This window comes from Poecilia latipinna, unplaced genomic scaffold (genome assembly GCF_001443285.1).
Source record: "Poecilia latipinna isolate Pla-1442-1.1 unplaced genomic scaffold, P_latipinna-1.0 Scaffold1416, whole genome shotgun sequence".
In the NCBI taxonomy this organism is placed as follows: Eukaryota; Metazoa; Chordata; class Actinopteri; order Cyprinodontiformes; family Poeciliidae; genus Poecilia; species Poecilia latipinna.
This window is the reverse complement of record NW_015114032.1, coordinates 55,785-82,896: the sequence shown is the minus strand read 5'-3', so window position 1 is coordinate 82,896 and position 27,112 is coordinate 55,785. Positions and strand designations below refer to the sequence as shown.

The 27,112-nt window shown below is 39.1% G+C and overlaps 1 protein-coding gene across 1 annotated transcript in view; it reads left to right on the top strand.

Annotated features, from left to right (window-relative positions):
* abca12 (ATP-binding cassette, sub-family A (ABC1), member 12) overlaps positions 1–27,112 on the top strand; it is a 69,878-nt gene that overhangs the window by 16,513 nt on the left and 26,253 nt on the right. Inside the window, exons 23-52 of the mRNA XM_015056903.1 lie at positions 14–144; positions 1,519–1,661; positions 3,802–3,969; positions 4,139–4,356; positions 6,559–7,467; positions 7,624–7,730; positions 9,306–9,412; positions 9,908–10,107; positions 10,368–10,438; positions 11,079–11,206; positions 11,522–11,686; positions 12,449–12,613; positions 12,842–13,037; positions 13,766–13,905; positions 14,251–14,370; positions 14,552–14,642; positions 15,514–15,693; positions 16,227–16,551; positions 17,454–17,568; positions 17,973–18,302; positions 18,868–18,937; positions 19,028–19,162; positions 19,877–20,038; positions 20,172–20,355; positions 20,838–21,056; positions 21,839–22,035; positions 24,166–24,323; positions 25,312–25,545; positions 25,633–25,774; positions 26,616–26,862. Of these exons, the coding sequence (XP_014912389.1) occupies positions 14–144; positions 1,519–1,661; positions 3,802–3,969; positions 4,139–4,356; positions 6,559–7,467; positions 7,624–7,730; positions 9,306–9,412; positions 9,908–10,107; positions 10,368–10,438; positions 11,079–11,206; positions 11,522–11,686; positions 12,449–12,613; positions 12,842–13,037; positions 13,766–13,905; positions 14,251–14,370; positions 14,552–14,642; positions 15,514–15,693; positions 16,227–16,551; positions 17,454–17,568; positions 17,973–18,302; positions 18,868–18,937; positions 19,028–19,162; positions 19,877–20,038; positions 20,172–20,355; positions 20,838–21,056; positions 21,839–22,035; positions 24,166–24,323; positions 25,312–25,545; positions 25,633–25,774; positions 26,616–26,862 (5,757 nt within the window). The remainder of the gene's footprint in view (positions 1–13; positions 145–1,518; positions 1,662–3,801; positions 3,970–4,138; positions 4,357–6,558; positions 7,468–7,623; positions 7,731–9,305; positions 9,413–9,907; positions 10,108–10,367; positions 10,439–11,078; positions 11,207–11,521; positions 11,687–12,448; positions 12,614–12,841; positions 13,038–13,765; positions 13,906–14,250; positions 14,371–14,551; positions 14,643–15,513; positions 15,694–16,226; positions 16,552–17,453; positions 17,569–17,972; positions 18,303–18,867; positions 18,938–19,027; positions 19,163–19,876; positions 20,039–20,171; positions 20,356–20,837; positions 21,057–21,838; positions 22,036–24,165; positions 24,324–25,311; positions 25,546–25,632; positions 25,775–26,615; positions 26,863–27,112) is intronic.

Sequence of the window (27,112 nt, the reverse complement as noted above, 5' to 3'; positions counted from 1 at the left end):
TCTTCTGCACCAGCCTCGAACTGATGCTGGAAGGCCTACTGTCAACTTTCGAAGAAGAAGACCTTTGGAGCAACATCTCATCTGTCATGCCTGTTTTTGAAAAACTGGCTGAAGCTGTGTTGAAGAACATGCAAGCAGAGAATGGTGAGAGAACCAAGAGACACAACAGACACACACAAAAAAGTCTTCAGCCAAACTGCTGACTCGTCCAGACGAAGCCTGTTTAAATAGCTAAAAGGAATAAGACACACATTGTGCAAGTCATCTAAAAATTCGATTGTGTCAAGAGTACGCAATCTTGCCTCAAAGCCTTATTTTGCTATTTTAAACATCTACATTATTCACAAAACTAAACAGGCACTTCCCTTTCAGCAACTCTATTCACTCAGGCCAATTTTCCTAAATTATAGTTTGTTAAATTAAGGTTATCGCCACTAGGCAGGCAAACAAGCACATGGTCAAAACATGTCTAACAAGACAAAATGATTCCAGTGATTATGTGAGCTTTGACGGACAATTTTAACTGTAATCTTGACTGAATGCTCACTTGGTACACCAGTTTTATTTAACTAATTTGGATTTTATAGTTCTTTTTTTTGCAAATGTACAACATTTAGTGCAAATAATGTGTTGAAATTTAGCTCAAGTCTCACTAAAGATCTTTCTTGTCCAAATTTAAGTCCACTCCAGACGTTGTTTTCTAACTGTTTTGTTCTCCCTTGTTTAAAAAACTATTTCAACATTGGTAAAAGCAAAAAAGGGAGAACTTTGATTCAGCATTGCTCCAAATATTTCCATATCTTTTTTTGTATTGTTTTATGTCGTTACAAGTTAACCTCCAGACGCCTACCCCTACTGCAAGAACACAACTCTCATCATATCTGTGGATTTTCACGGATGTTTTGTGAAAGCGTACATAAATTAAGGGTTCTGGTAAACTTTTAGGAAGCAATTAAAAGTAAAGACATGTGAAATAGCTTTTCTACTCAAAGCACCTGGAGGTGCATTACCATCTCCTTCGCAGAGCTCTCCCTTGGGGTCACCAGTGGTGTTTTGACTTTCAAAACTGCCTCATCCCAGAATATATTCATATAGGAAATTGCACCGAGGGATTTGAAACTTTTCAAACTGTTCTATTATTTGATCTGCATGTCAGCAAAAGTTAGTATCAGAAAGGCTCAGACAAGGCTGCTTTGTTCTGTAACAACGTCCCGTTTTCTGTGAATCCTGACCTGATCTGATTTTGGCCGCCACCAGTTATGTTTATCCCAAGTAAAATAACAAAAAAAAAGACAGAAATGATGTGATGTAGGTACCTTGATAGAGGTAGTCATATTTAATCTAAGAGAAAATGAAGAAGACGGCAGCACTATCTCAATTATGCATCGGTGTTCCTACACATTATCTGATCTTTATTAATCTCTAACTAAAATGCATAAAGGAACAGTGTCTGTACATTTTTCGTTTAGCTTATAGAGGTAATTTGCATTTGTCAGTTTCACTTTTTCTTCTTCTCAGTCATGCTACAAAGCCTTCAGATGCCCCTGGTGGCCCTGATGAGAGACATTGGGCTGGCTGTGAACACCAGTCATCTCAACATGTCTGAGCTCACAGAGGGAATGCAGCTTGCCATACAAGGAACTCTTCAAGCAGCCCAGCAGGTCAGTCAGCTTTTCTGAATCTTCACAATCATTTGCAGAGTTTCCTTTTGTTATGGTTTTCTACATGTCTTTGTTTGAGGTGGACAACAAAGCTATCACACCAGCTGTCATGCATTGTTGCACTTGACAAGAGCCTTTTCTCATCCGTGTCTCACGTCTCATTTTTCAATCGCTTCCAGACATCTGATTAATGTATCAAAACTATCTTGGTTTTTGCAACTTAATCTGTCCGTTCCAACGGCTTGAATAGGCACCTGGACATCTATTTACCTCAACAAGGTTTGAGACAGACAGTATTGTCACACTGGAATATAATGTGGGGTATGACTTTAGTGGTAAACAGTCCAAATTACACATTTTCAGGATATAGAATAGCTGATGGTTGCATGCAAGCAGGAATTTATTTATAAACTATTCACACTACATATATTTGTGAAAAATCTACTCTCTAGGTAAAAAGTAAGATTCCAAAAGTGTTTCTGTTGTGTGCGCTGGTTTTGTTATCTATCTTTTTTTCTAAGAAACAAGAACATTCTGATATCAAAATAGATTCTCTTTCACATGAGGCTGTGAAAGAGAAACCTTTTATTTTTACAATGTATAGCTTCACGAAAAAAAAAAATTCTAGCTTACCTGACTTTGAGTTGACTTTGGGGTATTTTGCCCTTTGAAATATTGAAGCCACAATTAATATATACGCAATTGCCATTTTGCTCTTTTCAGCCTGTATTTTGTGTCCATATAGTCAAGCACTGGCATATTAATTTTTTTCATAGCTACATATTTTTATGTAAAAACCAACCTCTTAGCCGCTATGTCTTCACCAGCAATAAAATGTCTCAAACACTTCTCTTGCTTTGACTTAAATTGCTCAGCATTTGAAATCATTGCCAACACAAACTGAATGGCTTTGTTCACGTCCTCCGCTTCACAACAACACCTTCTGTTCGCTGATTGACCCAGTTGAAGTTCAACCAGAAAAATCGAACTCAATGGGAGAAATCCCAGACAGAGGACTGAAGGGAGATGATAATCTAGCGGAGCTGCGTATGAAGCCAGTGCTCTGGTTCATCTTTTTAGAAATTCTAGAGATAAATTGTCATAAATACGCTCAAATCCCACGGGTTATTTAATCAAATCACATTCTGTAATGTTACCTAAAAACTTTGCATTACTCTCATTAAAAATAGCAAATTAGCCAGTATTTGTGTCAAATTAAAGTAACTCTTGGCCTCAAGGTGATGTTTGTTGGGAGTCCTACAACCACATTTTCCACATTGACTGGGTTATGGAAAATAACTCTAAATTGCTATGTGGTTGTCAGAGTGAGTAGAAATAGTTCCCCTGGCTGGTACAAATTGATTCATGGTTGGTATGAACCTTGCAGGTTATCATTTTCCCAATTTCATCCCTGCAAAAGCTGGGTACATTTGCAAATGTACAAAAATGGTGGAGGGGTGAAATAGCCAACACCCACCTGAGTCTTTTATTGAGGATAAACAAATGATATCATATGAACTTTAAGCTTTACCAACCTGCTGCTCAGATCTGAGGGTGCTTTTTAACTTTTAATGTCGGAGTGTCTTTGCCAGAATACTAATTCTGCTCTGCCATGATTAGAATTTCCCTCAGTTGCTCTGTAAAATATGAATTTTTAAGGGCAACAGAAAATTTAGTGTTACCATCTTCCTTGGTGTTTTTGTCTGAACCTGCACATTTCCTCATCAAATTAAAGTATAAAATTATTCCAAAAAGAGCCATCCTAATTATTGTCCCTATCATGATAAAACCACAATACAGTGGAGAAAAGTATGTGTCTTATCTTGCAAAACATGTAAATACCCTCAGAGTCTAGACATGGAAGAGACGACATGGCACTTTGGTGTTTGTGATTTATACAGTGCCTATGTGGGCGTATAACAGTAACACAATGAAAAACAGATACCTGTGGGAGAATTATCCCTTGTTCTTTCTAAACCTCAAAAGAAGAGGTATTAGGATCTTCCCCCTGCCACCCCCTCCTTACAACCTTTTGTGTTTTGGGCACAATGTTCTTTTTTCTGCATGTTATTAGAACATTCTATGGAACATGATATAAGATTTGTTTCTCCTTTTTTTTTTTTTTTTTTTTCCTTTGTAGGCAAGTGGCCCACTGAACTGCAGCGAGGCCCTTAAAGCCTGGGAGCCTTTTGCAGAGGCAGCAGGGGTAAACCTTTCCACATTTGCCGTCTGGTGCAGCACCGGCCTGCAGCCTGTTTTGGATGCCTACGCAGCAGCAATCACTGACATGTCCCACCTGAACATGAGCGTGAGTAGGAGCATGGCAAATTAAAATGCAAACTGCAAATGTGTTTGTAAAACACACACACACACAAAAAAAAAACAGTTTCAACACTTGGTGGCAGTGTTGTCACTCGGGAAATAAATAGTCTCGCTTCTTACACTCTTTTTTTTTTCTCCTGCATGCTTCTACACAGCACATGGGCATGGAACCAATAAGTGTGAGCTTGGCAGCTGGCAGGATTGTCAAAACATTACAGTCTCTCTATCACGTCAGCATTAACCGCACAGATGTGATACAACAGTTCATCAAGACTCTCTCCAGCCAGTTCCTGCAGCTGACAGGCATGCATTTGAGCTACGAGGGACACATATCCTGGTACTGGCTGCTCCAGGACATGCAGTTGCAAAGCAGGTCAGCCACAATTGGATTATGTTGTTCCTAACACGATGTGCTCTTTACTCTTGTTATAATTTGGGTGCTCTCAAGGAAGGAAATCACTAAACAGTGTGTTGGTGTTGAATCTGGCGATAATAATTCAACTCACTAAGAGCTGTTTTGACAGTAAATCATATCAAATTAACTTAGTGGTCTGTTTAGGTCTCCAGGAAACCCAAGCAATTTCCCCATGGTAAATGGCTCAAAAGAGAAAAATATAGAATGAAAAAAAGGAGCATAACGTTGCTAATTTTTTTTTTTTTTAAACAGAAACAACCTTTATGGGATTTAACCAACCAGTTTGAGGACAGTTTGACTGGGAACTACTGCATCAACCACCAATCCGAGTTATTTTAGTCATCAGCCAATGCAGAATCGCAGCGCAACACTTCAGTGAAGCTAATAAAGCCATATTCGTTAACTTCAACGCAGCAGCTGTAAAATGCTGTAAAATTATACATCGCGTTTCATCAGTATTACAATTCACTCACCAGCTAGCTTCCAGATGCAGCAGCCTCTCCGGTTCTTTCCTCTTTCTGCTTACAGTGTCAGATATTTTTGTTCCAACCAGAGTTTCTGTAGGTCAGATTCAGTATGCTGCTCCAACATGGGTTAGTTAAATTAAAATAGCTGCTGTACTGTGACTTAACATGTTTCCTATAATGTGCATTTGTTTCTAAACATGTTTCTGACTCAGTATACCCACAGCAAATAATGATATTCGCTTCAGTGTTCGGCTAGTGTTAGCATGTTCCTCTCTTTTTTTTGACATGACTTTATTCACCTTGCTACATATTTCAGTGCGATTCCAGCTAATCATGCTCTCAAAGATGGTCTCCTTTGAAAACAATCAAAATAATGAATGGTCATGAAGGTATTCTTTGTAGGATATTAAAGGTTATTTCATAATCATCTTTATTTAGCCATGAATCATATGTGGAAACTATTATATTTTTTACCCCAATCCAAATTCATCCTATGCATAGAAGTTGGTTACCCCATATGATCAACCTCAACCACCTTATATCACTTATTCACAACTTTCATTTCCTTTATCTGGGCATGATTTACCTTGTTGAGAAGGATGACGGTATTGTCCTTTCTCTGCTCCAGGGAACATGCACTGCTTTGAATGACTGGGAAGTTAAAGGATGGTGTTAAAGAGCTGTGTGTGATGTCTAAGCACATCAGACAGAGCAGGTCACATGACTCATGACAGAGGGAACTGCTGCAGCTTCTCTCCCACTCTGAAAGCTGTTGTAAAGAATGAAAAAACAAAAAGCTTCATTTCTAAGCTGAAAATTGGTGATTGGTGACCAAAATAACGTGCCCAAACTTTCATACAGCTTCTCAAACTGTGCTAATAAAAGCAGGCTGTAATTGTGAAAAATTGGCTGCGTAAAACTAATATCGCTGGGGAAGTGGCTGACATAATCAGAGACACAGATCAATGACAAATATTGGGAACCAGAGTTGTGTCGAACACGCCTAATACTGATTAATTAAAAGTGCCTTGATCAGGACTCTGGGCTGAAACCTGGGATCGGATCAGGTCATCCCTGACTACGGCGTAATCAGTAAAAGATGTGCTGTACAGCGGCGACAAAAGAAAACATTTCCATCGAATTCTGTTTAGAGCACAGACCTTTAGAGACAGTTTCACCTGCAGCTTACATGAACTCACCATGAACCTAATACTTAATTTGCTGTGACCACATTATCCACAAAGCACCACTGAAACCTATTTGATTCATACATAATTACACAAGGAGCTGAAGTGGTCGCATTTGCATTCAAATTGATTAATTTAACGTTGGTCTGCCTGAAAACAGGCAGGTCTGAATAGATAGTAGCTTAGCTGTGATTCAGCCTTCTTCTCCTCTTAAAATTGATTTCTCGTTTTATGTCGGCACCATTAATGAGCCGGGCATGGGGATAAGGATCATAATCTGAGTATCCCAGGAAATCAAACAGGTCTAACTACATGAGTTACAGCTCTTTAATCTGTTCCTAAGGATGAAGGGCGAGATTGGAAATGTCTTTTTTTTCCGAATCTGAAAAGGAATAAAGAACGGTTTTTGGGATTCACTGCAATAAAGAATTAGAATAAAACAAAGGTTGTTATGTTATGCAAACATGTTTACATTTTGACATTCATCAAATGTCTTCTTTCCACAGTTTGATTTCCATCAGACAGCTTTCAGATGAATTGCTTGATGAGGCTCCTTTCCTTCAGCCCTACGTTGAAGCTGCGTTCCAAGCACTGAACCACGTTCTGGTCAACTACCATCTAACTGAAAGTAGCAGCTCATCCCAGGAGCTCATTGAAGAGGCAGCAGTGATCTTCCTAAACTCTGCCAACATCACTTTGAATGACATCTTCCCCATGGTGTCAGGAAATGCTTCTGGAGTTAATTTGGCCTTTTTCGCTGACACAGTGGAAAGGATAATTAAACTGATTGTCGATACAAGGGCTTTTGGACATTCACCTGTGGTGTACCAGGCCATGGAGCACTTCCTGGCAACGAACGGCACTTACTTGACGGTGGAGCGCGTGTACGAGATGTCCGTGTGGCTGGCCTCAACCGAAACATTTGGACTGGAAATGCTGAGTCAGGCTCTTTCCAAGATGTACGGAATCGTCAGACTCCCACTGTCTATTCTGACCAGAGTGAGTGTGGACGTGGATACTGCAGTGTACGAAGAGCTGGTTGGGAACATGTTTGCAGCTTTTCACCAGTTTGTTAACACTGGTGGTCTTCCAACTCCAACGTCCAGCGGCTACCATGAAGGGAGGAACAGGCGGAAACGAGACCTGTCAGTGATGATGACAAGAGACCCTGTGAACGACATCATCGATATGTTTCAAATCGACTACCCAGCCATGTTCAGAGCCGTCTCTGTCCCTCCGACCACAGCAGACATCACGGAGACAGCCCATGTGTTGTTTTCGAATCCCGATATGAATATTGTGATGAAGGGAGCAACAAGAGGCATGCCGTGGGGCTTGAACGCTTCGCGAGAAGACACTATTGACGCCACCCTTGGGATGTTTGCCTTCTTTACTCATCCTCAAGTCTTTGAGACGTAAGTGTTCCTTAAGAGGTTAGCCAGAGAAAGAAAATCGTTGTGTACTCTACAATTTTCTCCAGTCCAAACACTGATAAGTCTAACTTATTCTTCCTTGTTTGTGTTGTATGGTAGTCTGGGTTACATAAACATTTTCGGTACTGTTTTCCTCAGGCCATCAATGGATATCCTGACAAATGCTGCTGAGATGCTTCCTGATGGTTTGCCATTTGCCTCTGAGATCAAAACCATTAGCAGGGCACTGGCAAGTGAATCTCCAGGTAATAAAAAAAAAAATGTTTTTTGGACTATTCTCTTTTATTCAGTGTATTTTATAGACTTTCATGTAAAATCCATAAAAACACTAAGAGTGGAATTGAACATTTGTGCTTTAGTATTGTCTTTGTTTTTTTTTCCCCTACATTAACATCAACACATGTTTGATGATTGCTTTTTTACTCTGGTGCAACTAGAAAAATAAGAGCTTCTTGTCCAAAACTTGATTGAGATGGCATTTATTTATTGAGGACCAAAATTCAATATGCCATTAAATAAATGACATACAATATTTGAATTAGTTAAGAAAATGACATATACATAAGAATAAAATGAAAAAAAAAATACATTTGAAAATAATGTATTCAAATTCTATGCCAATGCCTTATTAATGTAATTTTGAGCCACGTTGCTTAGAAAAGAGATCTTTGTTATATAGATTAGATTATATAGGAATATATAATGAAACGATCCAGTTTGTACCAATCCAATCCCATAATCCAATTTGACTATGTTTGTTAGACAATCCGGTCAAATTCAGATGATCATGTGATGTCAGCTGGTAAAAAGCTAAGAAAGCCCAGGCAACTGCATGGATAAATAAATAAAATACCCCCATCTGAGCATGCACGTAAATTCAGATTTGGCTACTTATTCCCTCACTTGCTGCTGCTACAGTTCGTGTTTGCATAGCCACTGTGACAGCCTGAATGTATAAATACAGCCTGCCATTAAACAGTCACGCAGCTTGGAGCGCCGTCACACTGTAATTTATAACGGTTGCAAGACCAAGGGAAGACCATAAAACATTTTGTTAGTGCTGTTGTAACTGCACATATGATTACGGCACTTCGAATATTCACTCTGCAGATATGAGGAATAAGACTTCACACCGACTTAGCTTCAACTCCCAAAGAGCCCAAGGCCATGTGGCCCATCTCCAACAGAAAGCCACTCAGCACCTTTTTAAATCTCATTAGCAAAGTAGAATTCAATCACTTATCCTGTCCGCCCTCGCTAAATGTCTCCCCTTGCGCTCGCACAAGTATGCATCCATGACCTCTTTTTAATATGCTTCTGTGCTTGTGCGATAATGTTTTTCTGTGTGCATAGAACCCCTTTGTAAGCAGGTTCAGTTCTCAGCTCTCAAACCCCACTAATCAACACTGCAAACTGTTGTGGATGCAAAGACCTCAAGGTATTGAGCAGCCTGAGATTAAACGTTACATTTGTCTAATTTTGGACTAATTAAATATTCTGTCATCCCATCTTGCAGCCCAAGGTGGTGCTTTTCTTAGGGCTTGTCAGATGCGTTTTTATGCATGACGGCATCTAGGACTGCTGGCCCTTCTGGCCCCATCAGTCCCGCACAGAGCTTTACTTTAAGCACATCATTTGCTGCTCATTGCTCAGCGACGGTACCACCGTAATGGCGCATGTCGTAATGAAGCCCAGTGGGATGTCATGTTATTCTGTCACCTCGCAGGCCGAACTCTTTAAGATTCCAGACACTAATGGCATCTCTCTCAGCCTCCCTTTTTTCACCCCCTGCGTCTCTCTGTCTTTTCCACCTGTCACAGAGAACCTGAGAGTCATGCAGGAAGCCATCCAGACAGCCAGCGAGCTCCTTCAGATCAGCCCAGCTGACCCGCGGTACACAGATCAACTAAACCAACTGAGATCTGAGGTTTGTGCATTAACTTGCCTGTCGTTTATTTTTATCGTTTGATTGTGACTCAGACAAGGTGAAGGTTGCCGCTGATTGTGTTCACAGATGCAACCATTTTGAAATTCAGCTCAACGTCTGTGCGATTAGCCACTCTGAAAGTTATCACCAATCACTGTTATCACTGTGAACTGCTTAAATGTTTAAAACAAAAAAAAAATCACCAATAAAGTCTACTCTCAGAACCTAGTCCTTAGTTTCACTCTAATTATCAAGATATTAAGATTTTGTGCTGTAATTGAGTGACATTATTTTGTTCTCTGCACTTCCTTAGCACTACAAATAATCCTTTGTAGGATTATTTAAACTTGCACTTTAAGTGTTTTTTTTTGTGTGTATGTTATTACTAATGTCTAATGTATCGCACATTTTCTCATTAAAAAGTGTATAAATATATATTTGATCATTTTATGCCATCAGAGTTCATTATATTCACAGCCACTTTGTGTCCTGTAGGTGTGTGTTTTGGAGAACGCAGATTCGGTGGCCCTGCTCTTGCAGTCACTTTCCATGAAACCTGGGGATCTCTGTCACACAGTTCTGCCAAGCCTGCAGGTCTTGGTTGAAGCTGTCCGGAGCAACAAAACCTCTCTGTCAGAAATCATCTTTCAGGCTGTAGTCGGAGATCCCAGAAGCTACAACCTCCAGTCAGACTGGTACAAACGTTTCCTTCATCTGTCTGAGATTTTTTTAAATTACAAATTGTCCAAAGAAGCATGCAAACCTAATATGCAAAATGTTTATGGTTCTATTAGTAGTTGTTTTTTTTTTTTTAATTACACCATCATCCTTTGATTAACATATTTAATCAAAGGATGATGGTGTGCTATCCCACTGGAATTAATTAAACAGCGTAATTTGCAATATTTTTTTTATTTACAAACTTAATTTATAGTATAAATGTACATGGTTACAGGACTGCTTTGTTGAGTGAAACGCTGGGCTTGAACATCAGCAGTCTGAGCTCGGTCAATATTACTGCTCCAGGTGAGTCTGTCAGTCTCTACATCCATTCTTAAAACTGTCACTGCTGTCGTTAATGAGTTTCACTTTTGTCTATAGGTTTTGGTTTTAATTTTGAATTTATCATTAGGATTTAATTTTCTTTGACTTTTTTTTTTATCTAAAATTTCTTAACCTTCATCCATTTTTTTTCTAAACTCCATTAAATTGGAGCTTACCGTAATCAAATATTACATTGTACACATTGCACTGTAAAGGTTTAAGCATCTCCCCATCTTTTTGAAAAGAATATACAACTACCAGCCACTTTATAAGGTACAGGTAAAGTCTACCTTATAAAGTACGCTTATACTTTATAAGGTATGCTGTGGCCTTCTGAACCACATTTATTTTTTGTGTAAAAGAGACAACAAGTTTCCTATTTTACTAAATCACAGTCTCCCCATAAAAACAGGCTACTGATTGTGGTATTTCCCTATTTTTGACTGATGCCCACTCTTTCTCTCACTTGGGTCTTTAAGACAAAAAAGTATTTTCCTTTACTTTTCTAATAATTTCTCTTCATGCAAGAACACCTTGTTACTCTCCATAAAATCTTTTTTTTTTTTTTTTGTAATTTAACTAAATATCATAAAGCTGACTTATAAATTGTTTGTTCTGACAGGAGTGGTGACAGCTGGCGACATGCTGAGGGATAAGGAAGCTTTCATTCTGGCTGTCCAGGAACACATGGATGTAGATCCTGCAGCTTTTGTTGCTCTGATGGAAACCCCTCTACCTAACAACACAGAGGTGAGCCAAGACCTGCATGCTGGAATTGCATTATTTTATTGCTGCTCTGTGGTGGCTTTTATTTGAATTATTTTTGTCCAAAACGATGAACAAATAAATTATATAATGATGCAATAATAATGCAATTCTGTCTTTGCTAGTCAAATTGATTACTACAAACTAGTAACTTAGTAACTTAGTTTGTACAATGATGAAATTGTTAGCTAATCACTTTTCTTATGTTTACACCCATTTTATATACACAACATACCAACTTAGTCATGTTTCTGGCATTAAGGTTTATTTATATATCTCTCATGATACCTTTTGGAACAGATCCTGACTTGGCTGGCAAGCCTGCATTATTGTCACCCCACTGAACCAGTGAACACGACAGAGGCGGACATTCTGGCTACTTTCTGCGCCATGTCTGCTGAAGACTGGTACAAGTTCTCACTGCTGACGGCTGAACATATAAACACGGAGAAGGTCGTTTACAGAGTAAGGCTCAAAGTCGACGTGCATCTTCCCTCCCATCTCATCAAAACAGTGCACCTAAAGCCGAACTCTGTAGCAGCCGTAGGATGTCACAGAGGACTTGTTTCAGAAACATGAATACATATTTTTCTTCCCCCCCCGTTGTTTTCTTTTTTAATCTACTTTTTTTAAGTCAAGAAAGACATGAGAGTAAATATAAAATACAAAAATTTCCATGTCACATCCAGACCTTCCTTTCTAGCTCTTCAGTGACATTTACAGATTTTAGATTTGCACGTGAATTTATTCATTATCTCTTTTATCAATGATTTTATTTGTGATTTCCTTTCAACATTTTTTTTTTCCCGTGTGTGTTGTTATGCTAAGACAAAAATTATAAGTTGACAAGATATATTTAGCTAAACATCACATTTTATTTAAGTTAGAATAACATAGATCAAAGATTTAATCAAGTTATGTAAGGATTGTCTGCAATTTGTGTAGCTCTTGAATTTAAATCACAACGGTCTTGAAGTTGGATTTTCAATTAAAATTCAACTTAATGAATTACTCCTTGACATATATTCTTTTTAGATACATTGCTACATTTATTATTTTTCTTAGCAAAAACTTTATACTTAAATAATGATAAAATATCTACCCCTCCACTATTAACGTTTGGTCCATATCTCGAGAATTTTCTTTCCATTTAGAGACAAAAATGTGTCTCGCTGAATTCATCAAAAACTGGTAAAGAAAACCTGAATGTTGCTCTCTTTCTTGTAGATGGTGTTGTCCGAGGAACTCCAGGGTCTGGTTGAAGTCATGGCCCAAGTGGCAACGGTTGCAGCGGATTTGATGAACAAGATTCTTCCCGCAGTCAGGCAATTGGAAAGCTACCTGCTGTCCATCAAAGATCTTAACTTGGACTCCAGCACCGAATTTGCCGAAGTGCGTTTTCATTAAACCTGCAGGGAACACTTTTCTTTAAAATAAACATAGGTGGTCAAAGTAGCCAAAAGAAAGAAATGCAATTCGTTTCAGGAACACGAATGTACTTAATGTGTATTACTAGCAAGCATAGTTCTGGCTGAAAAAATAATAAAAATAGCTTTCTGGTTGTGTTTTAGTAATATTTTCCATAAACTGTGATTTTATTTGTATTTTTTTCCCAACCAGATGACAAAAGGAAAGAGAAGCACCATCTCCACCAAAGCCACATTCGTGACCCTGTCCCGGGCTCTGTGCAGCAACGGCATCATCGCTCTGTTTGGAATCTCCAAATTGCCTGAACTGTCTGAATCTGGCCCCTCATTCACCAACAACCAAAACAGGGAGGAGATGATCGAGAGGTTCAAGATCCCACGAGACTCCTGTAAGTTGCAAGATTTGGGGCTTAATACTTAGACTATTAATGTAATCATTTTTCGTTTTTATTTTTAAAAAATGTGTTAGTGGAAATTCTTGCTTTAGATACCACAGTATCTAACCTTGAGGGTTTTCTTAACATGTATTAATGTTATTCAAATATTACTGACAAGTTCATTGATAAAGGTTAAATACACAATGATGTTTTTATGTCTCTGTTTATGTTAATTACAAGGATATTTCCACTTATAGCTAATCAAAACAGGACGCTTAAGATTAGATTTTTACATTAGACCAATAAAAAAACATTTTAATATACAAATTTGAGCTTAGTGAAAAGTATATTTAATACCTATTTAGAGGTTGTTATTTTCAAAAGGTAATCTGACAACCAATCCTCATTAGAACATAGTTTCAAATTTATTTAGTATGACCGCATGCGATGAGGTAAAACTGGACAAGTCCTCTGAATTGTGAATACTCAAACTTTGGAATAATAAAAAAAAAAGGAGAAAAAAAATCTACAATCAAATATCTTTTTGAAGATCTTTCAGTTTGATACATTTCATTTTCACCAGTTTAACTATATACTGTAACACATTTTAAGGCTCCCGTTTTCCCTTAAAAAATTTTGAGGGAAAATTGTCAGATTCTAAATCTAAAATCTAATTTGCATGTTTTCCAATTGCCATTCAGCTCTGTACCTAACGCTTCTCTTTCGTCCCTTTTGGGCAGCACCCTTCTGCATGAACATGTATCTGGACATGGTCAGTACCACAGGCGGAGCCATCGCCTGGGCCTTCCTCAAACCAATGCTGATGGGCGAGATCCTCTTCACACCTGACACACCTGCCACAAGGGCTGTAATGGAGAAGGTAAATACAAACTTCTTGGTTTTACAAATACACTGTGGGCCTACTTATTTATACAGACAAATAATACATTATCATTAGACTGTAAAGACAGAACAATCTCAGTTGGTCAAGCTATCAACATGGGGTGACTTCCAAACGTTTTGGTATTTCTGTTCTTTTGGTCATAGTGCCGTCTTTTCTTTGCACATGCTCTTATTGGTATGAGGTAAAACTTTTGGCAGGTCTGGTTTTGTTTTCAGTTGAATGCAACACTCACTCACAGTTAGCATAAACACACAAAGTTTGGACTTTCTGCTGATGCACAATTGTTTTACTCTTTCATGTCCTTCTCTTAACTTTGCTCAGGCCAATGCCACCTTGCACGAGTTTGCAAATCTGAAGAAATCCTCGGAGGACTGGATCGAATCCTCAAATTACATCATAAAGTCAGCCGAATTACTCAGCTCCACTTTGCCAATGCTGCAGGTATAAAATCTCAGGGCTGCTTTTTTTTTTTTATCTGATTATGCCAGCCGCCTCTCTGTCGTTTGAAAATCTGAAGATAAAGCTTGCCGTGGTCTTCGATGAGTTTCTGCAGCTGAATCTTGATGATGTTCATAGTTTCCACCTCTCTCTTTCTCTCTCCCTCTCTCTACCTTTCTGGCAGAATTCCCTCAACAGCTCCTTTGTGAAGAATTTCATTGAGATGCAGACAGACATAAATGTCGACAGCATAAAGGAGACGCTCAGCAGCTTCTGTGAGTGTGCATTTGTGGGTCTTACTTTTGTAAGCTGCAGATACCAGCTCAAAACTTAGATTTTTCTCTTACTTATTACTTGTATAAAACATCCATGACGCCAGAAAACACGATTGCTGTTAGGATTTAGGTGCAAAACGGGGGATTTACGGTTTCTGAGAAGGTTTTTCTGGGTCTACCTTTGATATTCAGGTTTTTGAACTAATTGGGGTCATAATAAAGGAATGCGGTATATGTCAACATTACAATTTAACAGAGCAGAGCATAGTATTGTTTCACATTGTTATAAGAATTTTAGGCAGCAGGAAAATATGAAAATTCACTCTTTCCTCAAATTTATACATTCATAACTCTTTACATTGGTTCACATTTCCCATCTCAAATCAGATGAAAGTGGTTTGAGAAGATTTATTAGATTCAGGCATCATTGGATATCTAATCCATCTAAATTTATGGTATGCATAATTACTTAGTCATGTAATTAACTTTGGTAACATGGACCAAAACAGTTAATTGAATTTGTGAAATGGGATTGAGACAAAATGCATTACAGAAGAAATATCTCATCTTTTAGATGTGAACACATGTAACCCTTGACAAATGAAATTGAATTGAAAGAGTGGAACCTGTAGCTTTTGATTTGATGATACGCTAAAGATTTTCTGCAAACCTTTTGAAATGGGCTAAATGCAACATTTTATGGTTGCATTTAGCCCAGAATATTTAGAGATCTTCTCATCACGCATAAAAAAATAGCCGTCTTTCAGTGTCCTTCTCACAGTACCAACTTCCACAACAAAGAGTGTTGTTCTTCTCACAAGGCAGCAGTTACGTTTAACTATTTCTTGTTAAAAGGTATTTTCTTTCACAGCTAACATCACAGAGATGCTGCATAAGAACAAGAAAATACTTGATCAGATCAGCAGTTTGTCAAATCTTATGGTGAAGGTCTCCTCCTGCATCAAGTTTGACCGTTACCGTGGTTATGACTCCGCTGAGGAGCTCAACGCCGTGGCCCAGGAGCTCGCCAAAAACCGTGAGCTCTATGCAAGTGAGTAAATATCAGGTCATCCATCTGCCATGCAAGTCTGGTTCTGTTTGGACCGATGTGAACGTTGTGTTTTCAGACAACTGGGTTAAGTGTGAGCTATCTCATTTAATCAAGATCACTGGAAAAATAAAAGAATCACAGGCAAGTTTATTTGTGTAGCACATTTCAGCAGACAAATCAAAATGCTGACAACATAAAAAGGAGAACGCCATAGCGACATAAGAAAAAACAAACAGTTTATGCAGTTTATTATGCTAAACTGAGAAAATAGGAAAATTTCACAAGATGGCTTATTAGATCCTACACAACAGAGAGCTACAGCTTGGCTTTCAACTGCACAAGATGCTATTTTGTCACAGTATGTGATAATTCACAGCTTTCTCTATGTGCATCTGTGTCGGTTCGCTGTTTTCTCTAAAGGCTGTTAATAATGAGCTGAGATTAGGAGGCTTAGCAAAAATAAGCTGTAGCTTATGAAAGGCAACAAGCCGTTGATTTGTGAATACATACTGCATGTGCTGTACGCTCTTTAGGTGTCATCTTTAAGACCGAAGACTCGTCAAGGAAACGTGAGGCCAGATCCTCCTCTTCCTCCTCCTCGACTGAACTGCCTCCCAAAGTCAGCTACACCATCCGAATGCACATGGACAACGTCATGCGTACGGACCGGGCACGGAACCCGTACTTTGTGAAGGACAACCACATCTCTGCCAGCCACACGATGCGCTACAACCGAGGGTTCGTCTACCTGCAGGAGAACATCGACCGGGCCATCATCGAAACCCAGACCGGGCAGAAAGTCACCGAGCCGGCCGTGCAGCTGCAGGCCTTTCCCTATCCCTGCTTTCTGCGAGACGAGTGAGTTTTCTCGCGTTAGCGGACGCGTACGAATGGATGTGCACGGAGTCGACGCATAAATGCGTGCAAGGCGGCGTGAAAGGATACACGCTCTCACTGAGGGGGAACAAGCATTGATCTGGAATAATGTATGCTATTCCATTATTCATTTGCCACTTGAGAATGACAGTAAGTAGTCATTCACAGGAACCTGTCACGGTGTAATTAGCTCTGAACCATGTACATTGACATTCGCTGTAATTGTGCATTCATTTTTGAAAACCTTCCATATACTGAATATCCCATGCAACTAAGAAAAAAAAAAAAAAAAACTCCTTAAAGAACAGCATTTTTCTCTCTGTGTAAAACATACCCAACATGGTTTTGACATTAACTTGTCCATTGCCACGCAACATGGTTTTCAATAAATTATTGCTGAATTTAATGTCTATGTGTGCACTTGCCCTGGAGTGCAGCTTTTAGCAGCGCTCATATCTCATCTGAGAAGAGCCAGTGGAGCTTCTCTCCCCAGCTGGCCGCCTTTTGACCAGCTATAAGAGACTATGCCCTGCCTTTTTCTTTTCTTTTTTTTTTTTTATTTGTCACCTAAACAGTACACATTCTGAGAAAATATCTGTAAAAAATAAAAATAAAAAATAAGTAAATGTCACACTGCATGCACCGAAATCAAAATTTTCAGGCTGTTAGTTCGAGTGGTCAAACAATAGAAAAATACAATACGGATTAATCTATTTTTGTAAACAATAGCAGGACAAGAATGACAATGCGGTTGTCAGCATGCCCATGTTCTCCTCACTCTGTCAAGCCGGTGACTGACTGACGGACGGATAGGCCCCTCCATCTGCCCGGATGTTTGGTTTGCAGAGAGTCTGACTGACAGCTGGCGTCTCTGTATTTCTCAGGTATCTGGAGGCCATCTCTTTTGTCTTCCCTCTCTTGCTGATGATACCATGGGTGTTGTTCGTGGCTGACTTCGTGAAAAAACTTGTACACGAGAGAGAGCTGAGGCTGCATGAGGTAACGTGTTTCTCTCTACCTGAAAACTGACGGCATTGTGTTGTAGCCTGCTTACTTTTAATAATTTATGATTTATTTGATTTATTGTAAATAGGCAATAAGACCGATTGCTATTTACTGCAGTGATTGCACAAGATTTTATACCTATATAACTTTTTTTTTTTTTTTTTTTTTAAACATTTTATCATGTTGGAACCACAATATGCAGTTCATTTTATTATTCTAATCTGATATGGGAACAGAGCACACAACTGCAAAATAGAAGGCTTTCAAAATGTTTTACAAATAAAGAAAAATATAAAGTGTGGCATTTATTTATCCAGTCTCCTTTTAGTTTAGACATCTTTTTTGCCACATTCTCCATAAAGACGTACTTCACCACAACATCTCCCTTCCAATTGCAGTACATGAAAATGATGGGTGTGAATCAGCTCAGTCATTTCTTTGCCTGGTTCCTGGAGTGCGCCGGCTTCCTGATCCTGACCATCATCGTCCTCACGCTGGTGCTGAAGTTTGGAAACATCCTACCCAAAAGCAACGGCTTCCTCATCTTCCTCTACCTCTGCGACGTCGGGTTGAACATCATTTCCTTCTGCTACCTGATCAGCTCCTTCTTCGACAAGACCTACATCGCTGGTCTGAGCGGAAGCCTCATCTACATCCTCTGCTTCTTCCCGTTCATCATAGTCATGTCCGTCGAGACTAATCTGACGCTTTCCCAGAAGAGCGCTCTGGTGAGCATACTCTGAAGTGGTTTTATGTTTTGTTTTTTTGTTTTTATAATGTGCGTAAAACTAGCATGGTTATTGTGTAATAATTAAGACCAAATAATTTTATTTTATTTTTAAAAATTGCTCTTTGGGGATAAAGACAGCTATAATTTAGTTTATTTACTCCAAAATGTTTTGCTGTATAAATATAACGACTAAAAAAAATTAAAATCGACATCTCATCTTTTTGTTTTCCAGCATGTTGAAAGGTAGCGTGTGGTGAAGGACTTTTCTAATTTTAATTTTCTAAAAACCTGTGCACTCATTTTCATGGCACAACCTTACTTTTTTTTTTTTTTTTTTTTTTTTAATTTTCCCCCCTCCTGTTTGAGGAGTATTAATCAGAGGTCAGACTTCCTGACTACAAATATCTAAAACCAATTTACCTTGAAAAAACATCTTTGTACTGTATTTTTGAAAGAGCCACATTTTCACATTACATAGATTTGTTAAAAAAACAAAAATTAAAAAAGGGATATATTTCTTTGCTTCTGATCTCCTGTCAAAAATTTCTTCACTTTTCTGACAGAGTTTGTTTTCACCGACCTGCTTCTGCTATGCCAGTCAATACATTTCCCGCTACGAGGCCCAGGGAGAAGGTATGAGCGTGTGAATACCTGAATACCATCAGCATGTTTCTGATATTTCAGCCAGCTGAATCAAGCATTCACTTTTCTATCCTCCTCTAGGAATTCAGTGGAGCAACTCTTACACCTCGCCCATAGCTGGAGACACATCAACGTTTGGTTGGCTGTGCTGGTTCTTGCTCATTGACTCCCTTCTGTACTTCCTCATCGGGGCCTACATCAGGACAGTTTTCCCAGGTGAAGCCTCTAATTATTGGTTGCTGTTAGTTTGTGCTGCTACTTTCTGATGCAGTTCTTGATCATATTTCCACATCTACTCTACTATAAAAACTCCTGGAATACAATCCATCAACATTTTGATCATTTTCCTAACCCAATGCTGGAACAAATATAGACCGAATCAATCCTAGTTTTATTCAATGCAACAATGTCACGGGTTTGATTTCCTGGAGCAGGTGTCCAGCCTCCAAAATCGGTTAAAAGGACTCGTGGTTTTTAGTTTTACTTTGCTAAGACAACAAGAACTCCATAATGTCTAATAGGACTTCTATAAACAATTGAATTTAACAAAATGACTGTATATATACATATATATATAACTCCTTACAAAATGTAATATTTTCATTCTCTTTTCTGCGTCTATATTACTATGCAGTATAATTTTATGACATCACCATTTCCTGTTTGATCTCCTGAACGATGTGGTTTTTTTTCATCATTCTGTTGATAAATAATGAGGCTCTTTTCAGTCTCCTCTCTGACACAACAAACTGAGTCTGGGTTGTTTTGTTAAGACTTCCTAACTTCTAACTCAGAATCATAAATGCAGCATTTGAGTTAAATGATAAATCTAGCTTCTTTTTCGTGTGCGGCTGCAGACGCGTCTTTTTTAAGACCTTGCCTGTTTTCATTTCTTCAAACACATCTACTTCTCTCTTTGTAACCCGTCAGGAAAATATGGAATCCCAGCTCCATGGTATTTCCCGTTCAAGCTCTCCTTCTGGACTGACATGTGCAGCAGTTTTCAGACAAACAAAAGTGCAGGCAAAGGACTCCTCTTTTCCAACATCATGCAGAAAAACCAGCCTGTCTTTGCAGACGGCAAAGGCAAAGGTACACATGACAAGGATGCTCTTTCTTCCTCTTACATCTCTCGTTTATTTATAATTTGTTGTCATTTTTAATTTAGCTCCTGCTCCAATTCTGTTTGACTTGCAATTTGCCTCAATGTTTATGTTTCTCTCAGGCAAAAGCAGCCTCTCCTACGAAGCCGGCGAGGATTTCTCTGAGCTCCCAGTGGGAGTTGCACTCCACGGCCTCACCAAGACGTATGGCGACAAAACAGCTATTCAAAACCTTAATGTCAACTTCCATGAGGGTCATGTCACCTCACTGCTCGGTCACAACGGAGCTGGCAAGACAACCACCATGTACGTATGGACCCGTTCTTATTGCTTTTTGTTGTTTTATCGGCTTTATCTGCGAGTCCCAACTCGTGATAACCGATGCAGCTGCTTTTAAGACTAGATGTGTGCATCCCTTTAATCATTTCAGTGGCTCAGTGCTGACAGACAGATTGTTCTGTCCAAATCTGGCACAGCAAATGCACAGCAGTAGAAATTAGCCCGGCGGATCTTCATCAACTTGAGCACTTACATTTACATTTTAATATGCGACTCATTTTGCTGATGCGCTCATCCAGGGGGACATGTAATGAGTTCTGTGGCATTACCAGATTAAATAACATTGAGGAAATACAATGATATTTTTTTTTTAATCCATAAAAACTAGTAATAAGAACTTGTTCAAGAGAAACATGTGGATCAAAAAGTGGAATAAAAGCGGTTTTCTTCGCCTTTTGTATCTTTTTGACTTTATTTTCAAGCTCTGTCCTAACCCGTGTTGCTTGCAGGTCCCTCCTGACTGGTCTGTACCCCCCAACATCTGGCTCCATCGAGGTGTATGGCAGGGACATGCAGACAAACATAGAAAAAGTCCGCCAAGAGCTTGGAGTCTGCATGCAATATGACGTCCTCTTCGACCACATGACTGTCAAGGAGCACCTGCTGCTGTACGGCCAGATCAAGGCCCCACAGTGGTCACAAAGAGAACTGCGAGAGCAAATCCGCACGTGAGTGGCAAATCTGTCAGAGAGGGAGACTGCTATATATAATGCATCCAGAAGACTCAAAGATTATGTACCAGTTAAATTTGGTTTTTCATTTTTTTTTTTTTTTTTTTTTTCCCCCCAGAGGATGTTGAAGAGTGTCTTTTGCGTAGAGTCTTTCTTCCTCTTCAAGTTTGAAATCAGAAAGTGTGAGCATTATGAGAATCTTAGGAGAAATATTAGCTCAATAAACTGGTGGGATAAAATATGAAAGTATTAAATTAATGTAGTGATTTTCTTTACTTGAACAGATTTTAGAGCAATAACTACTGTGATTTATAAGAATGTCAAAGCTTCTGCAAAGCGGTAGTTCTAACTCGAATCATTGAAATAAGTTCTTACTTCAGATTTTCATTATTTGCAAAGTGTCTTTTTCTCCCACAGACGCAGGGCCGAGCACTGGGAAGAAGTTGCAGGAATGTATTTTTACAAGAACGTGTAATATTTCTATCTATTTTAGTCCTTTTTGCAACTTCTTAAATCAGTTTAGGGCAGAATTCATTTTTTATTCTGCTTCATCTCAAGCTATATTGCATCATGAGACTCTTTCTGGAGGGTTTCGATTTTACAAGAGGAGCGGTATTAAGCTTGTACCTTAAGGCAAAATCGCTCCACGTCTCTTGCAATGCAAACCTCTGATGGCTAATTAATGGAACTTAACGAGCCGACACTCAGCCCGAACGCGGGAGGAAAAAAATGTCCACACGAGCTCGAGATTAAACGTTTTCCATTGACTCGTCTTCTAGGATCCTGGAGGAGACGGACTTGTACGCTCACAGACACAAGCGGGTTGACACCTTGTCAGGTGGCATGAAGCGTAAGCTCTCCATCTCCATCGCCTTCATTGGGGGCTCCCGCTTGGTGGTTCTGGATGAGCCCACAACGGGAGTGGATCCCTGCTCCAGGCGCAGCATCTGGGACATTGTTATTCAGCATAAGAAGAGTGAGTCTCACTTAAATACCGACAGTAGACAAAATGCACTTTATATCAGTCAATACTGTGGCTATTATTACCATGTACCAATGTTACAGCTGCAGTTAAGTTCTTTTGCATGAAACACCCACAGCTTGTTACAAGAATTTCAATCTGATTCCTAAATCTAATAATCTTCGGCCTTCACAAGGCTTAAGAATTGGGTCTTAAAATAGATTTGGCTATGATTTGAATTTGTAATTTTATATTTCCAGTGCTGCTTCATTTTTTATTTATTTATTTTTTTTTTAAATATAAGAACTCTGCACTGGTGTCATCCATTTATTCTGTGATTTGTAACTCTAGCTACTGATATTTGGTTATCGTTGTACTGCATTTTCAGTATGAGGTAGTTATTATGCTGTGTTAAAACTACAAACTCCATGATGCAGGGAAGCGGTAAGGCCTGTCACAATGAATTTATCCACAGTCACTCAGCATTCCTGGCAAAGCTGTGAAAGAACGCTGCTGATGAAGCTGTCTTAAAATAGCTGGTTTAAATCTTTTTTTTTTTTTTTTTTTTTTTCTGCTATGTCATTTAAGTTCTAAATTGATTTCATAACATTCTGATCAAACAGCCAAACTTCCAGAAAATAGCTGAAGCCCGATTTTGTTGTGATCCATACTTTGCTGGTCATTTATAGTGCAGCTTAGGCTCTCAGGCAAAGGTGACCCAGAAGTTGCTTTGATTTGACAAAAAAAAATATCACAGGTCAACTAACAGCAACTTGCACTGAGCCAGAGGCGGCCGATGTGCTCCACATCGTGACATTTCAACCACCATGGTCTCAGAAGAGTCACTCCCCTGAAAATATGTCAACAACATGGACAACTATGGCGGAAATGTCGCTGCCTGGGATTTAATAAAACAATTTAGTCTTTGGCTTTTGTTTCCAGAGAGACTTGATCGTTACCGCTACCTTTTGCAGCAGTCATGCAGACTACTTCTCAATGAGTTACATTGCCTGCTTATTCGTTTTGCTGTTCAGATTATTTATCAGATGATTGCTTTTTAAGGGGTGTAATTCCCTGACATCATCGCTTGGCAGGATTACAATTCATTGTTTCATTTTTTTTTTATGTTTCTTATTATTTGTTTTGGTTTTGTTCTGTATTTGACTCTTAGCTTTTTTTATATAATTGCATGGTGTTGTTTTCCATGTCTGCTGTTGAAGCCTCAATTTCCTCCAGATGTGAGTTAGTCCAAAGGTTTATAAAATAAAAAAAACTTGTTTTATTGTTCATGGGACAGCTGCTTTTGTTTATGAAGTCAGATTGAAAGCGGCAACTAGGGATTCCTTCGGTTGTATTAAAAAATGAGATGCCACTTAATTCATCTGTAAATGTTCTGCATTCTTTCAGTGCTAAGGTAACTGCTGCAGAAACAAAAGAATACTAATGTGCTAAATATAGTTCTGGTCATAAGTTTATACAACACAGATCATCAGCATCAACGGCATATTAATTTGGGGGCTTTTTACAGTAGCCTTTTTTAATTAGTAGCCCTTTTAAAGCTCTGACCTCAAATCTATTGAATGTTTGTAGAGGACTCTTAAAAACCTGGTCTGTTGCATAAAATTTAAATTAAACATTTAAGTGAACTTGTACAACTCTTTTTTTTATTATATTATATTTGTGCCAGAAAGAGTTCCACAATCTCAAGTCAGAACTGCACACCCAATATTTATGGAGTACATTTACCAATTTGACCATTTGTAGAAATCCAACAATAAATTCAAACTTGCGTTCTAAATTAGTTTTTGAAGTGCACAGAAGTTATAAAATTATACCAACATAAAAAGAACATTCAAATCCATTGCTAAAATCTCTGACTTAACAATATATTCATGCTCATAAAGCCTTGACTGGAATCGAAAGATAAAAAATTAGCTTTAAGGTCTGTTTCAGAAGTTATTGCAGTGAGAGTTCCTAGTCAATTTCAGAAACAAACACTCATAAAACTGCTTTTTTATGACAGTTTGTACGATGATATTTCTTGTTTCGTTTCCTTTGTAATAACTCTGTTTGATCTGTATTTATTGGTTCAATAATCCCCGAGTCAACAATGCAGCTTTTTCTCATATACGTGCGTCCTTTCAGACCGGACCATTATTATGTCCACCCACCACTTGGACGAGGCTGAAGTGTTGAGCGACCGGATCGCCTTCTTGGAGAGAGGTGGATTGAAATGCTGCGGCTCACCCTTCTACTTGAAAGACAAGCTGGGTCAAGGCTACAAGCTCACCCTCACCAAAAAGGTAATCATCCTCACAGGCATGCAGGCATGTCGGAGCAAAAGCAATGAAAACTGATATTAAACCAGTGAACACTCTCTTACTGCTGTTATTTTTTTCCTTCAACATGAATTTGTGCTCAGAATTTATTCCATCTAGTAAGTCAAATATTTCATGTTACGCCAGAGCTGCTTGTTGTCAATGTCATAATATTTGCATAACACAGAGTTGAGAGATGGTAGGGCACAACCTTTATCCCCAAAGCGCTGGGAGAACCTGAATATCTCTCGTTTATCATAGCAGTCAAGGATAGCTCTTGGCCGGCATAAATTGAAACATTTCACAATCCGCTATTATGGAGAAACTTGACCGCCCATGTGGAAATTAATTCTAGGTTTTGACATTCTCATTGAGAGATGGGCACCACCGACATTTCAAAGCTGACTGAAGCTATAAACTCCTTAAAATTAGCTTTGAGTTTTGCAACATACTGTGTGCGCACATGCATACACCTTTAGCTGTTTTTTGTGACTGACGGCACTCGCGGGAGTTACATTTTTAACTTGTGTTGTGCGCGAACGAGTTCAAACGTAGCATTAGCTTTTTATGAAGAACACTGAACTTAAAGGTAATGCTTTTTAAATTACGACTTGAACAGCTGTAAACTGAACAATATGGCAAACCTTACCTACTTCAAACACCAGATTGCCCAAAGTTCAGACCAAAGGCAAGAACCTGGTGACTCTCTCTTAAACCCTCCCACATTCTTAGTCTGACATTTATATTGTATTTTGTACAACCGGTACTTAGAATTTAGCTTATTTCTGTTTTTTTTTAGAAGTTTTTTTTCTCTCTCTCTCTTAGTGCTAAGTTGTTTGCTTTGCAGACCTTTGTTTTTTTGAAGAATAAATGTATAAACTCTTCTCCAAATGTTAAAACTCCAAATCATTGTCTCAGTATACAGGATTATGTTACCAGATAGGAAAAAAAACTTCTGCTGTTTGTCTCACAGATCCAAAGCCCAGAAGCTGAGCGAATTGACAGTGCTGACCTCAAGGCCTTCATCCAAGCTCATCTTCCTGAAGCACGGCTTAAAGAAGCCCAGAGGGGTGATGTGGTCTACTCTCTGCCTCCCTTCACTTCATCCAACGCCTCATCGTATCGCTCCCTCCTGACTGCGCTGGATGCCAACTTGGACGATCTTCAGCTTGGGGGCTACGGCGTGTCTGACACCACGCTGGAGGAGGTGAGCTTTTTACACAACCACATATGAAAAATGAAAACGGCGGCTGAACCATGACTGAATGCAGCCTTTTTACTTGGACACGTGCAGATGTTTCTCCAGTTGACCAGCGGAAGCCCAGACGGCCAGGACGGACCTCTGTCTATCTCTGAGACGATTTCTGACACTGCATCTATCGACAGCTTCCCATCAGACTCCTGCGAAAGCAGGTGCATCGCTGGTGACAAGATCAGTGAGTTGAAATGCTGTTTTCGTTGCTCGCTTCAACTGTTGCTTCTTTTCTCTTCCTGTTCTTCATCTGTTGTGTTTTGGTTTTCCACTAATCCCCTACAGCGCTTTTCAGAAGTATCTCTCTTCCCATAAGCTGCTTACATTTTTGCCATGCTACAACCACAGATTTCACAGTATTTTAGAGCAGTTTCCAGCATTTAAAAACTGTTAAACGCATGAAAAACTACCCAAAAAGTGTATTTATGATGATACATTTTCTTTAGATTTGATATCTGGAATTTGCCTGGGCCATTGTTACATGTTAATATGGCTTCATCTAAAGCACTCCCCTCTTCAGGGATTGTTGGTTTTAAGGGTGATGTGCATTTTGTAGTCTTCCACCATACTTGGTAAATCACAATCTTTAGTCTCAACAGACCAGAAGACCTCGCTCCTTATCGTTTCTGTTTCTACTATTTATTGCTTTCCTAACAATTACTTTCTTTTTAACATTCTTTTGAGAACACATTTGATAGTTGTCCTACATGAAAAGTTACATTTATACTGAGATTAAGTTGCACACAGGGGGATTCATTGATGAGGTGACTTGTGAAGGCAATTAGTTGCAGTTCTTTGGGAGTATCAAAGTAAAAAGGGGTAAAGGCAGATTCCCCTCCTGGGTTCACATATTTATATTGCATAACGTTAATAATTATGCACAAATCTTTGTTGGTCTTTGACCTGGAATGCCAATAACTGTACAAACAACAGCATTTCCTCAAAGGGGTAATATATTCTGGAACAGTTTTATCCTCTATTATCATTGTACATTAAAAAAAAAACACCTTGTTGATGTTTTCCAGACCTTACCAGTTCATCCACTCTATCTGGCCTGGCCCTGGCCTGGCAGCAGCTGACAGCCATGCTGATCAAGAGGTTCCATCACAGCCGGAGAGACTGGAAGAGCCTGCTCGCCCAGCTCCTGCTTCCTGTTCTCTTTGTGACAGTCGCTATGGGCCTGGGCTCCATCAAGAGCGATGTGCAGCACTATCCTGAGCTGGAGCTGAGCCCTGCTCTCTACAACGTCGGGCCGAGCTACTCGTTCTTCAGGTCAGATCCCTTTGGCAGAGAAATTACAGACCACACCAGAAATGGAAATCAAAGAAGTAAATCAGGCTAATCAGGACTCCAGACAAATGGCAGCGCTTGTGCAATCACTCCTCTCAGCTGGAAACTAAAAGCATGTGATTTGATCACATGCTTTCTTTTTTTTTTTTTTTGGTCAGGGGAATTTAAAGTCCTTATCAGCACAGTTTCAGTCAGGACTTTTTTTGTTGTTGAGTATAGGAAATAACCCCAA